Here is a 12,102-nt window from a genome sequence, read left to right as displayed (position 1 = left end):
TAATCCTGTTTCTCATCATAATTAAATACTTTTGTTAACATCTCTGCATGTGTCCGCCCCTCTTGTCTGTTATAGCCCACAGTGTTAGTTATTGGGTTTATGAGAAGCATTAACAATAAGTTTAGTCTTTTATGGGCAAAGAAAGGTTGAGAGAGTTCTTAAGAATTAAGGGATTTTGCCTTCTACAGTCCATAACATTATTAAAAGATACTCTGGTAGATTTTGAAGACAAAGTAAACTGTAAGGCTGGACCTCTAACAATGTTAAAATTTGGTCTTTTTAGATTATTGTAGGGTAGACTTGTTTTATTGCAGAAATATACATTTTTACAGTAAATTCGGTTTAATCTGACTCGGGTTAATCTGAGTAACTCGTGATCCGATTCACTTGAGATTCGGTACAAAGATTCAAATTAACCCGGGTGATTCAGGAACCGCCCAGTACTACTGTTGGGGCGCAGAAGTGCGGAACGTTTCGCGAATATTTTAAATAAAAATGGTGGAGGTTGCGGTGCTTGTTTATCTGTTTTGCTGTAAGTTTACTTTTCATTCTTGTTGTATTTAACCAAAACTGTGTAAATATGAATGAATTTAAGTATGAACATAAGTAGCTCATAACGCGGCTCGCTATAGGTTGTATTTACGGCGGATTAACTGAAAACATAATTATTCAATATTGTTTATCAGTCCCACAGAAAAATTAAATCAGAGATCCGATAAAATATAAAGTAAGGTAAAATGTTCATTTCTTAACCCTTTCCGCACAGTCTATTTGGCTTTAACTGGCTATGTACAGTTCAGTTCATGTTGTTCAGTTTATATTGTATTTGTTTTGTTATAATTTACATATACAAAACTAGAGGAAATTGAGTTACTTGGGCATAATATCCATGTCTTTATACACACATGGTATAGAAAATGTATTTGTATAGAAAATGTAAACAATAATCTCAAATCTACAGTGGTGGAAGTAAGCATTCTAAGTATGCATATTCTGCCACACATATATTTCAGATCATCAAACTACTTTTAATTTTAAGACCCAAGAAACACAAACACATTAAAAATGATTTTATTTTCTGAGGTAAAAATGGTCTCTTAGCTACTAAATCAATCAGTTAACTAAGTTCAATTGACAATGAAGTTTAATTTCACTAGTCACACTACTAACTGCCAGACTTACCTAAACAAAAAACTGTCTGGCATTGTGAAGCATGATAAAGGTTTTAAAAACCTGATGATGATGCCTTGTTTGAAAGGAATTCAAAAATCACCTTTTTCATAAGAATTACATATTTTGACCACTGAGTTTTAGATTAATACGAGTAAAAGTTTGTACTTTTTTCTTGTATTTATTATTATGTATTGTTTTTTTGTGTTGCCCTGCAGATCAAGTAATATGAACCTCAATTCTACATTGTAGCTTTACAGAGCGCTGATGTTTAGAACACTGTGAGTTTAAGATAGTTCATGGACTGCTTGATCAAAAGGGCAATTAATTCTGCTGTTGGTTTTATATCATTTGACACAAGTACTTTATTAAATTCTTATTTTGTATCATAAAAAGCTTATAAAAGTTTGGACAGTATAATAAATCATCTATTGTGTCAGCTCAGTTACTAAGTTATTAAGTTAATGTGATGCTGATCTGATCTCAATAACAATCACCCACAACTAAATCCTGATAAAACTGAAGTTTTGCTTGTTGGTCCCAAATCTTTTTCAGTATTACTGTGAATGTAGATTTGTGTATTTGTCAAACATTTTAGATCAGTTAAAAACCATCAGAATAACCAAACAATTAACATCCATCTCTAAGACTTCTATCACTTGTGCAGTATTGCACACCTTCACCATGTGCTAAATTGCTGGTTAACACCTTCATCTTTTCATGTCTGGATTATTGCACCTCCCTTTTTTAACTGTCTTGCTTGGTAAGCTGGTGAACCAGTTTCAGCTCATTCAGAATTTATCAGAATTCAAAAACAATTCCTTTCATGGCATACTAGAGTCTAAACTTGCCTCTGTAGATGTAGAGATGAACTTCACCCACAACAGTTTTCTGAAGTATTTTCAATATATGTGGTTACAATAATAAATCATGTTGGTATTTAATGCACTTAATGTTTTCTGAAGCATCACAGGCCGTGTGCATTCCATGTAGTTTTTTGCCCTTTGCCCTTTACACACATAGATGGCATTCGATTTTCTGAATCTTTTAGTAATGTTATGAACTCTAGACAGTAATACCCCATAATTCCATTTGAAGAAAAATGTTGTTCATAAAATGTTGATCTATTCGTACTTGTGCACTTCTTTGCAAGTGGCAAAACCAATCGTTCATAAACAACTGAGCTTTTGATAATACTTCTTGTATACCTAACCATGACATTTTACATTACATTTACATTTTACATTTAGCAGACGCCTTTATCCAAAGCGACTTACGTTACAGGTACAGTATACAGTCTGAGCAACTGAGGGTTAAGGACCTTTCTCAAGGGCCCAACAGCACCAACCTAGCAGTGGTGGGGCTTGAACCAGCAACCTTTGAATTACTAGTCCTGTGCCTTAACCACTAGGCTACGGTTTGCCATCATAACTTGTTAACCTGTGATTTTTAAATGGGTGTTTTTGATTATTTTACGAAATTCCCTTGAAATTCCACATTGTTTCTGTCCCAGTTTTTAATAAATGTATTAGAAGGCATCAAATTAGGAATAAGTGTATATCTACAATAATCAATAAATTTAAAGGTAAAACATCACATATTGTTTTTTTGCAGTCAGTTTTAATAAATATTTACTTTAATTTAAGAGTGACTAACTATGTGTGTTTAAATTTGTATTAAATTTGACTTTGAAGGACATTTTTCTGGAAACAGCAAACTTTACCTGTTGCTACATTACCTGTTGTAGCAAAGCGTTCAGGTCTAAAGTCAAATTCGATGCAAATTTCTGTCCTTCTGGAGCTGCCAGATCAATTAAAGTGCTGTAGGCCATACAAGCTAACATCACTAAGTGCTGAAACATGTACAGCGCTGTGGAAAATAATTCACTTGATTTCTTCTATTTTTGCTCATTGTTACATCAATTACTCTCAAAATAATTGTAATATTCGATAAAAACAACATGAGTTAACACAAAGTGTAACTTTTAAATAATCATTATTAAAGATAAACATTTATTTAAAATGGAGATTACTCATGTAAAAAAGTAACTGCCCCCTTAAACAAAATAACTAGTTGTGCCAGACTTGATAACTTGATAACTTGTGATGAGTCTTGTGATAACTCAGGGATGGCCAGAGGTGCACTTGTCAATCCTCTCTCAGTGCTGGTCCCAAACCCAGATATAGGGTTGTGTCAGGGAGGGCATCCAGCCTAAAGACTGTGCCAAACCAGGTATGTGGACCAGAGTGATCCACTGTGGTTGGCAGTTCGTCTTTCCACAGTATCTCGATTGTGTTTAAGTCAGGACTTCAAAACCTTCAGTTTGTTTCTTTTGAGCCATTCAGAAGTTGACTTGCTTGTGGGCTTCATTTCAACGTCCTGCCACGTAACCCAACTGCGCTTCAGATTTAAGGTTACAAACTGATGACTGGACACTCTCCTTCAGGATTTTCTGATGGAGAGCAGAATTCATGGTTCCATCAGTTATGATAAGCCTGGTCCTGTAAAAGCAAGGCAGCCCCTGACCGTCATACACCATCTCCAAGTTTGGCTCCTGGTTTGGTGTTCTTAGTGGAATGCATTGTCAGCATTACACCAGATGTAACAGGGCCCTTGGTTTCCAGAAAGTTCCACATTTGACTCATCGGTCCACAGAATATTATGCCAAAAGACTTTGGGGTCATCCAGATTTTTGGGAGATGTGAGTTGAGCCTGTAGGGTTCTTCTGTGGATGTAATTTGTGTCTTTCTTATTGTGGAATCATGTACATTGACCAGGCAAGTCAGGCCTGCAGGTCTTTAGCTTTCGTGACCTTCTGGATAAATCGTCAGTGTGTACTAGTGAAATTTTGGACGGCCGGTCACTCCTGAGAAGGTTCACCACTGTTCCAGGTTTTCTCTGTTTGTGAGTAATGGCTCCCACTGTGGTTTGCTGGAGTCCCAGAGCCTTAGCAATGGCTTTGTAATGCTTTTAAGACTGGTGGTTTTTAGTGACTTTGTTTTGCATCTGGATTTGAATCTCATTAGAATGTGACACCAGGTGCTGATTTTTTAGCAGTAGGTCTGTCAGTAATCATGACTTGGTGTGGCGTGTAAAACCCAACAGTCAATTAATTGAATTTGGTTAAATGGTTCAATTAGTAGAAAAGGGGCAATTACTCTTTTTACATTAAAAAATTATAAATAAAAATATGTTTTAGGCTTGTTTTTTTTTTTCAAATGTTTTGCTTTAAGTGAGCTTTTCTATCATCCAGAAATCAATGTATTCCCGGTCTGTTCTGCTATAATATAATATTATAGCAATATGTAATATAATATTATAGCAATATATAATATAATATTATAGCAATATATAATATAATGTTATAGGGTTCTAATATGCTTATGCACTCACACACAGGTTAGCTTTTTAAACAGACAAAATCAAAAAGGTAATTAAAACTAAAATGTGTGGTTATGTTTAATAATTATTATTTTTGCATAATTGGAACACCAACTGTGAACTAGTGTAATTGGCCACAGAAACATGCTCACATAATGCTCTTGACATGAGTCCCTTTTGGTCAATAAGTCTATTGTGGAAATCAAAATCAAATTCTTAACTGTTTGTGACTGATCTGATGAATCTGATCCTGATTTACCTGTTTTTCAGGTGTGCAGAATACAGCTGGAGATGAGAGCATCATCCTGCAGGAAGTGAAAGGATCTGATCTAACTATCAGTACTGGTATCACTGGTGTTAAGAGTAATGCTCGTATACAGTGGTTCTATGGACCTGAGAAAGTAAAAGAAGAAATATTGATTAGTCAGGTCTTTATGGGAATTGCTGGTACAGAAATCAGCAGTGAGAGATTTAAAGGTCGAGTTCAGCTGGACAGAAGCAGTGGAGATTTAACCATCAACAACATCAGCATCAGTGATTCTGGACTTTATACAACACACATCACTGCTGGACGTCTCATATCTAGAACTTTTAATCTCAGTGTTTATGGTGAGTGTGATTACAAGGCTTCCTTTCTTTATATGTCTGTTCTTATAACTTATTATTACTCAGAAGGCTGAGCAGAACTGAGTGTAATCAATCTGCATCAGAAATATGATTTATATTTATAAATCTTCTTTTTGTTGATATTTTTTAGATTTGCATGAATAATAATAATAATAATGTAAAAGTCTTTCTGTCTGTAATACTGTTTTAAATCGGCTGTATGTGATTAAATTTAAAATTTCACTCTTTCAAATTATTATACTCTCAGGCTCAAGAATTTTGGCACCTTTGGCATATTTTCATGTTATTTTCATTTAACATTTTGTTGATAATGAATCTTTTAATAGTCTTTTTCAGACTTTTTGCAACTTTAATTTACCAACATAACCGCATTAAGGACCTGATCAGCTATTAGCACCTGCATTGGCATTAACAAATGCCAATAAATCTATAATAAAGACACTGGTTATAAAATAAGTAAAAGGTGTTGAGGGAGTCACTATGATTGATAAACCGTTCACTTCAGGTAACTAATTTTATCCTGGTGAAAATAAACTCTTGTCATATAAAAGCTTGTTTTCTGGGGAAAAAATGGACCTCCAGTTCTCTGTGCCAAAGACAAAAAGAACCTCCAGACTGTTATCAGTGGAAGGTGCAAAAGCCAATTGTCATGGTATGAGAGTGTATCAGTGTGTGGACAGAGTGCATGTGCTTGACTGGCCTACCTGCAGTCCAAATCTGTCTCCTATTAAAAATATATGGCGCATCATGATGAGAATCAGATGACGGTTGAGCCGCTGAAGTCTCATATTAAACAAGAATGGAGAAAAATTCCACTCGCAAAGCAATTAGTGTCTTTTGTTCCCAAAGTATTAAAAAGTCTAATTAATAGGAAAGTTGATGGAAGACTTTCAGTACAGTTTCACTGAGAGTTTATTAATTAACAAACACTAAAGTTCAAGAGAAATTATTATAATTTTGACTTAAATTAGATGTTTGTACATGCAATTTTTTGCTTGAAAGAAAAGATTTAAAGATTTATGATTAAATTTTTTGAGTTTTTCACTCCTGCAGTATTTACATTGTTTACGGTTACGTGACGCCTTTCTTCTGAACTGATCGTTTTAAATCATTTTAATGTTTCTGTGTGTTTAGCTCCAGTATCTACTCCAGAAGTAACAAGAATGAATCAAACAAGAAATAATCAAACAAGAAATTATCAAAAAAAAGCTCGCACCATGATACTTGGAGAGTTTTGTTCCTTTATGTGCTCTGTGAGGAATGGAAGAGACGTGAACTTGTCCTGGTCTGAAGAGAACAAGATCATTAAGGTCACCAGTAACCCTGATCTCAGAGCCTCTCTTAATCTTCCACTTATAATTAATCCTGCAAACAGTAAAACGTTCATCTGTGTGGCTGCAAACCCAGTCAGTAAAGAAACAGTTTCTATTAACATTGCAGAGATCTGCTCTTCTAAACCAGGTACATTAGAGTCTAATTTACTCTTTATGTTTTTCTGAATAATAAATTTTCATGAGTTTTTTCTGGCCTGATGAGTGTAAAAGCATTTAAGAGACAAAATTAACAATACAGTTTGTTTGTTGGTGCTGCATAAATTATTAAAAACATAAAATAAGGTTTAATAAAACTTTGTGAACTTGTAATTTAGCAGTGAGAAGATTTTTATGTTGATTATAAACTAACAATCATTCCATCCCAAATAGGCACAAGATAATTATTTTTATGTTTTAACCTTAGATTAGAGACAGAGAAAAAATGAAGCACCGGACAGAATAATCAAAAGTAATAGTTATAATTAGTGTGATTGCAGTAGGCAAGCACACTATTGTTATCCGAAAGTCATATTATTATTTTTATTTTTATTTTTATTATTATTCTGCCCGTTTTTGTCCGCGTTTCTTCGTCCGCAGTTTTCGAGATATCAACCCCGTTCCAACGCCAGATCGTCCGGCCCATACGGGAATAGATCGCTTGTATACAGGTTTTCGATTCGCCCGCCCGGTCGCCCGCCACGCCCGTTTTTCCGGAAATTTTTTCCCATAGACTTCCATTCATTTTTGAAAAAATGTTGAGATATCGACGCCGTTCCAACTCTAAATCGTCCGGCCCGTTATTGACGTCACTTCTTGTTTTTTGCGTTTCGATCCGCCCGCCCGTTCACCCGCCACGCCCTCTTTTTTACAGTTTTTTGGTCCCATTGACTTCCATTCATTTTTTCTGAATGGTTGTTGAATGGTTACTTCTATAACCTTTATTTAACCTATAAGAGTCCCATTCACTTCCATTCATTTTTTGAAAGTTCGAGATATCAACGCCGTTCCAACTCTAAATCGTAAAGCTCACTGATGTAACCCCGACTCAGATACAGCATGGGGATTCGAACCCACGCCCACCTGCCACGCCCGGTTTTTGTCCCCATTCACTTCCATTCATTTTTTGAAAGTTCGAGATATCAACGCCGTTCCAACTCTATATCGTAAAGCCCACTGATGTAACCCCGACTCAGATACAGCATGGGGATTCGAACCCACACCCACCTGCCACGCCCGGTTTTTGTCCCCATTCACTTCCATTCATTTTTTGAAAGTTCGAGATATCAACGCCGTTCCAACTCTATATCGTAAAGCCCACTGATGTAACCCCGACTCAGATACAGCATGGGGATTCGAACCCACACCCACCTGCCACGCCCGGTTTTTGTCCCCATTCACTTCCATTCATTTTTTGAAAGTTCGAGATATCAACGCCGTTCCAACTCTATATCGTAAAGCTCACTGATGTAACCCCGACTCAGGTACAGCATGGGGATTCGAACCCACGCCCACCTGCCACGCCCGGTTTTTGTCCCCATTCACTTCCATTCATTTTTTGAAAGTTCGAGATATCAACGCCGTTCCAACTCTAAATCGTAAAGCTCACTGATGTAACCCCGACTCAGGTACAGCATGGGGATTCGAACTCACACCCACCTGCCACGCCCGGTTTTTGTCCCCATTCACTTCCATTCATTTTTTGAAAGTTCGAGATATCAACGCCGTTCCAACTCTATATTGTAAAGCCCACTGATGTAACCCCGACTCAGATACAGCATGGGGATTCGAACTCACACCCACCTGCCACGCCCGGTTTTTGTCCCCATTCACTTCCATTCATTTTTTGAAAGTTTGAGATATTGACGCCGTTCCAACTCTATATCGTAAAGCCCACTGATGTAACCCCGACTCAGATACAGCATGGGGATTCGACCCCACGCCCACCTGCCACGCCCGGTTTTTGTCCCCATTCACTTCCATTCATTTTTTGAAAGTTCGAGATATCGACGCCGTTCCAACTCTATATCGTGAAGCTCACTGATGTAACCCCGACTCAGATACAGCATGGGGATTCGACCCCACGCCCACCTGCCACGCCCGGTTTTTGTCCCCATTCACTTCCATTCATTTTTTGAAAGTTCGAGATATCGACGCCGTTCCAACTCTATATCGTGAAGCTCACTGATGTAACCCCGACTCAGATACAGCATGGGGATTCGAACCCACACCCACCTGCCACGCCCGGTTTTTGTCCCGATTCACTTCCATTCATTTTTTGAAAGTTCGAGATATCGACGCCGTTCCAATTCTAAATCGTAAAGCCCACTGATGACAGCCCGAGTTGGATACAGCATTAGAATACGCGCCCGCCCGACCGGCACACGGCAATCACACTCGCATTTTCTCCGGAAATGCACTCTCTAGTTTCTCTTATTCTGTGTGTTTATTGGTTTTGCCAAAAATCTAAATGATATTAGTTGTGTATCTAGATTCTTGCTGATGCATCAATAAATAAGTTCAATAAAAGATTGTACATATAATTTAATTAGTGGATATTTGTAGTTAATCTTGTTAATTTAAAGTTGTTTAGTGTGGTTAATTGTTAAGGTCTTCCCTAAGACCACCTATTAATTACACACAGTGTTTTTATAGAACATATTTACACTGCACCAGTATAAACTGGACTTTTATTTGAAGGTTGCAGTATTTATTATTATTACTGGATGAATATTATTTAGTTACTCTGGTGATTTTAGCATCTTAAAGTTACTGCAGATTTTTTTCTCTTGTAGAGAAAGTGATTTGAGATGTCATCTTTCACCTGCTGCTTTATTACTAATAAAAAACATTTTTATGTTTACAGATGTTCCAGATTACCGGTGGATTCCAATCCTACTATCAGTACTAATATTATTAATACTAGCTGCAGGTGCAGCTGGAGCTGGATTTTGGGTTTGGAGGAAAAAAAAGAAAAAGCAAGAAGGTAAGAAATTGTAATTACTTCAGTTTTTCTTTACTTTTCCAGTTCTATAAAAATGTGTGATGTGAAAAATACAGACAGAATTAAAAATAACACCAAGTGTATCACCAGAAATCCTGCAGTGCTACACTGTTATACCCTTGTGTTAATGATAACGATTTGTATTTTGGGCTGCTCTTATTAATTAATGCTTTTATTAATTAAGTGACGAGATGTTTTAATAGTTTTTAAAAAATCGAGGCTTTTGCATTTATTAAAGGTTTTAAAAAAACATTTTTCTTTCAGAACCTGAAACCACACACACACTGACTTATGCTGAGGTGAATTTACAATCTCATCAAGCAGTTAAAAAGGTAAAAGATCTGAATTTAACTGAGATTTAAAATCTTTCAAACTACCTTTAATGTTAAAGATAAATTTATTAATGATGATTTGATGTACTGAAGGAAAAATGCTGTTCAGCACTAGCTGCCCCTCTGTCCCGAATCTAAACATCACTTAAATAGAACCTGTCTGGCAATGTGAAGCAAGTTAGAAGGTCATTAAATGACCTAAAGCTCGAGCACAGTTGGGTTATACAGCAGGACGAGGAACCAAAGCAAACACCTCTGAATGACTCAAAAGAAGCAAAATCAGGGTTTTGGAGGTCGAGTAAAAGTCCTGACCTGAATTTGAGAGAGATGCTGTGACGAAACCTTAAACATGCTGGAAATACGTCCAATGTAGCCAAATTACAACAATTCTGCAATTCAGTTAGTAAGATTAGAGGGGCAGTTACTTTTTCACATGGGTGATATAGGTCTTGAATAAATTAAATGATCATTTAAAAGCATCATTTGTGTTTACTCGTGTCGTCTTTATCTTATATTACAATTAGTTGGATGAGCTGACATTTTAGCTTCAGTAATATTTAAATGTTGAACCTTTTAGATATTGTAAGTAAAAAAAACAGCCTTGTTAATGCTAACTGCTAACATTAGTCATGTCAGAGAGCAAGTGAGCAGGAAATACTTTCACAGGTTCCTTCTGCAGGATGTTTATTTACTTTATAGCATGGTCACAAAACATACTGGTTTCTGGTTTCAGGTATGTGTTATGTATGTTTACATTTGCAGCATTTAGCAGACATTTATCCACAGCGACTTATAATTATGATTGAACTAGATTTGAGCAATTAAGGGTTAAGGGCCGTGCTCGGGGCCCCAACAGTGGCAACTTGGTTTGTGTGCATGGTATAGTAAGTGTGTACAGTAGTAATATAATCGATTGTAATTACAATCTTTATCAGTTCATTTCTTACTGATATTACATGTCAATATTTCATCCTGCCTCTCATGTTGTAGCTCATTTAGTTTTTACTGTTTATATTACAGGAAGAAAATTCCAGTGTAACAGACCAAGAGCAACAAGTGCTGTATGCATCAGTGAAAAAATCTTCCTAATTTGGTAAATTTTTTCCACATCTGCCTGTTTAATGTAACAACTGATTATTTTAAACAGCGTTCATTTACAGCAGGGGTCACCAACCCGCACCAGGTCGCCGCAGGGCATGTTCTAAACACTAGTGACCGTAGAGCTCCATCTAAACATTATATGTGCATTGCTGATATTTTTTAATCAATAACACGACTTACAGGGGTTGGACAAAATAACTGAAACACCTAGTTTTAGACCACAATAATTTATTAGTATGGTGTAGGGCCTCCTTTTGCGGCCAATACAGCATCAATTGGTCTTGGAAATGACATATACAAGTCCTGCACAGTGGTCAGAGGGATTTTAAACAATTTTTCTTGCAGGATAGTGGCCAGGTCACTACGTGATGCTGGTGGAGGAAAACGTTTCCTGACTCGCTTCTCCAAAACACCCCAAAGTGGCTCAATAATATTTAGATCTGGTGACTGTGCAGGCCATGGAAGATGTTCAACTTCACTTTCATGTTCATCAAACCAATCTTTCACCAGTCTTGCTGTGTGTATTGGTGCATTGTCATCCTGATACACGGCACCGCCATTGGATGCACATGGTCCTCCAGAATGGTTCGGTAGTCCTTGGCAGTGACGCGCCCATCTAGCACGAGTATTGGGCCAAGGGAATGGCATGATATGGCAGCCCAAACCATCACTGATCCACCCCCATGCTTCACTCTGGGCATGCAACAGTCTGGGTGGTACGCTTCTTTGGGGCTTCTCCACACCGTAACTCTCCCGGATGTGGGGAAAACAGTAAAGGTGGACTCATCAGAGAACAATACCACATTGTCCACAGCCCAAGATTTGCGCTCCTTGCACCATTGAAACCGACGTTTGGCATTGGCACGAGTGACCAAAGGTTTGGCTATAGCAGCCCGGCCGTGTATATCGACCCTGTGGAGCTCCCGACGGACAGTTCTGGTGGAAACAGGAGAGTCGAGGTGCACATTTAATTCTGCCGTGATTTGGGCAGCCGTGGTTTTATGTTTTTAGGATACAATCCGGGTTAGCACCCGAACATCCCTTTCAGACAGCTTCCTCTTGCGTCCACAGTTAATCCTGTTGGATGTGGTTTGTCCTTCTTGGTGGTATGCTGACATTACCCTGGATACCGTGGCTCTTGATACATCACAAAGACTTGCTGTCTTGGTCACAGATG

General features: G+C 37.5%; 1 protein-coding gene across 1 annotated transcript; it reads left to right on the top strand.

The window, feature by feature from the left end:
* Positions 1–495: 495 nt before the first annotated feature.
* On the top strand, positions 496–10,913 carry LOC134327082 (SLAM family member 9-like). The gene is made up of 6 exons (XM_063009164.1): positions 496–532; positions 4,822–5,160; positions 6,313–6,639; positions 9,355–9,474; positions 9,757–9,824; positions 10,845–10,913. Exons 1-6 carry the CDS (start codon positions 496–498, stop codon positions 10,911–10,913), a joined length of 960 nt encoding a protein of 319 aa, XP_062865234.1.
* The last annotated feature ends 1,189 nt before the right edge of the window (positions 10,914–12,102 follow it).

This window comes from Trichomycterus rosablanca, chromosome 14, assembly GCF_030014385.1.
Source record: "Trichomycterus rosablanca isolate fTriRos1 chromosome 14, fTriRos1.hap1, whole genome shotgun sequence".
Lineage (NCBI taxonomy): Eukaryota > Metazoa > Chordata > Actinopteri > Siluriformes > Trichomycteridae > Trichomycterus > Trichomycterus rosablanca.
Note: the sequence above shows the minus strand (reverse complement) of the source record. Positions and strands in the feature narration are given on the sequence as shown.

Coding starts and splice junctions, on each gene's coding strand:
- LOC134327082 (XM_063009164.1), top strand. CDS start 496: ATGGTGGAGGTTGCGGTGCTTGTTTATCTGTTTTGCT. Junction 5,161..6,312: donor TTTTAATCTCAGTGTTTATG/GTGAGTGTGATT, acceptor CTGTGTGTTTAG/CTCCAGTATCTACTCCAGAA. Junction 9,825..10,844: donor CTCATCAAGCAGTTAAAAAG/GTAAAAGATCTG, acceptor TTTATATTACAG/GAAGAAAATTCCAGTGTAAC.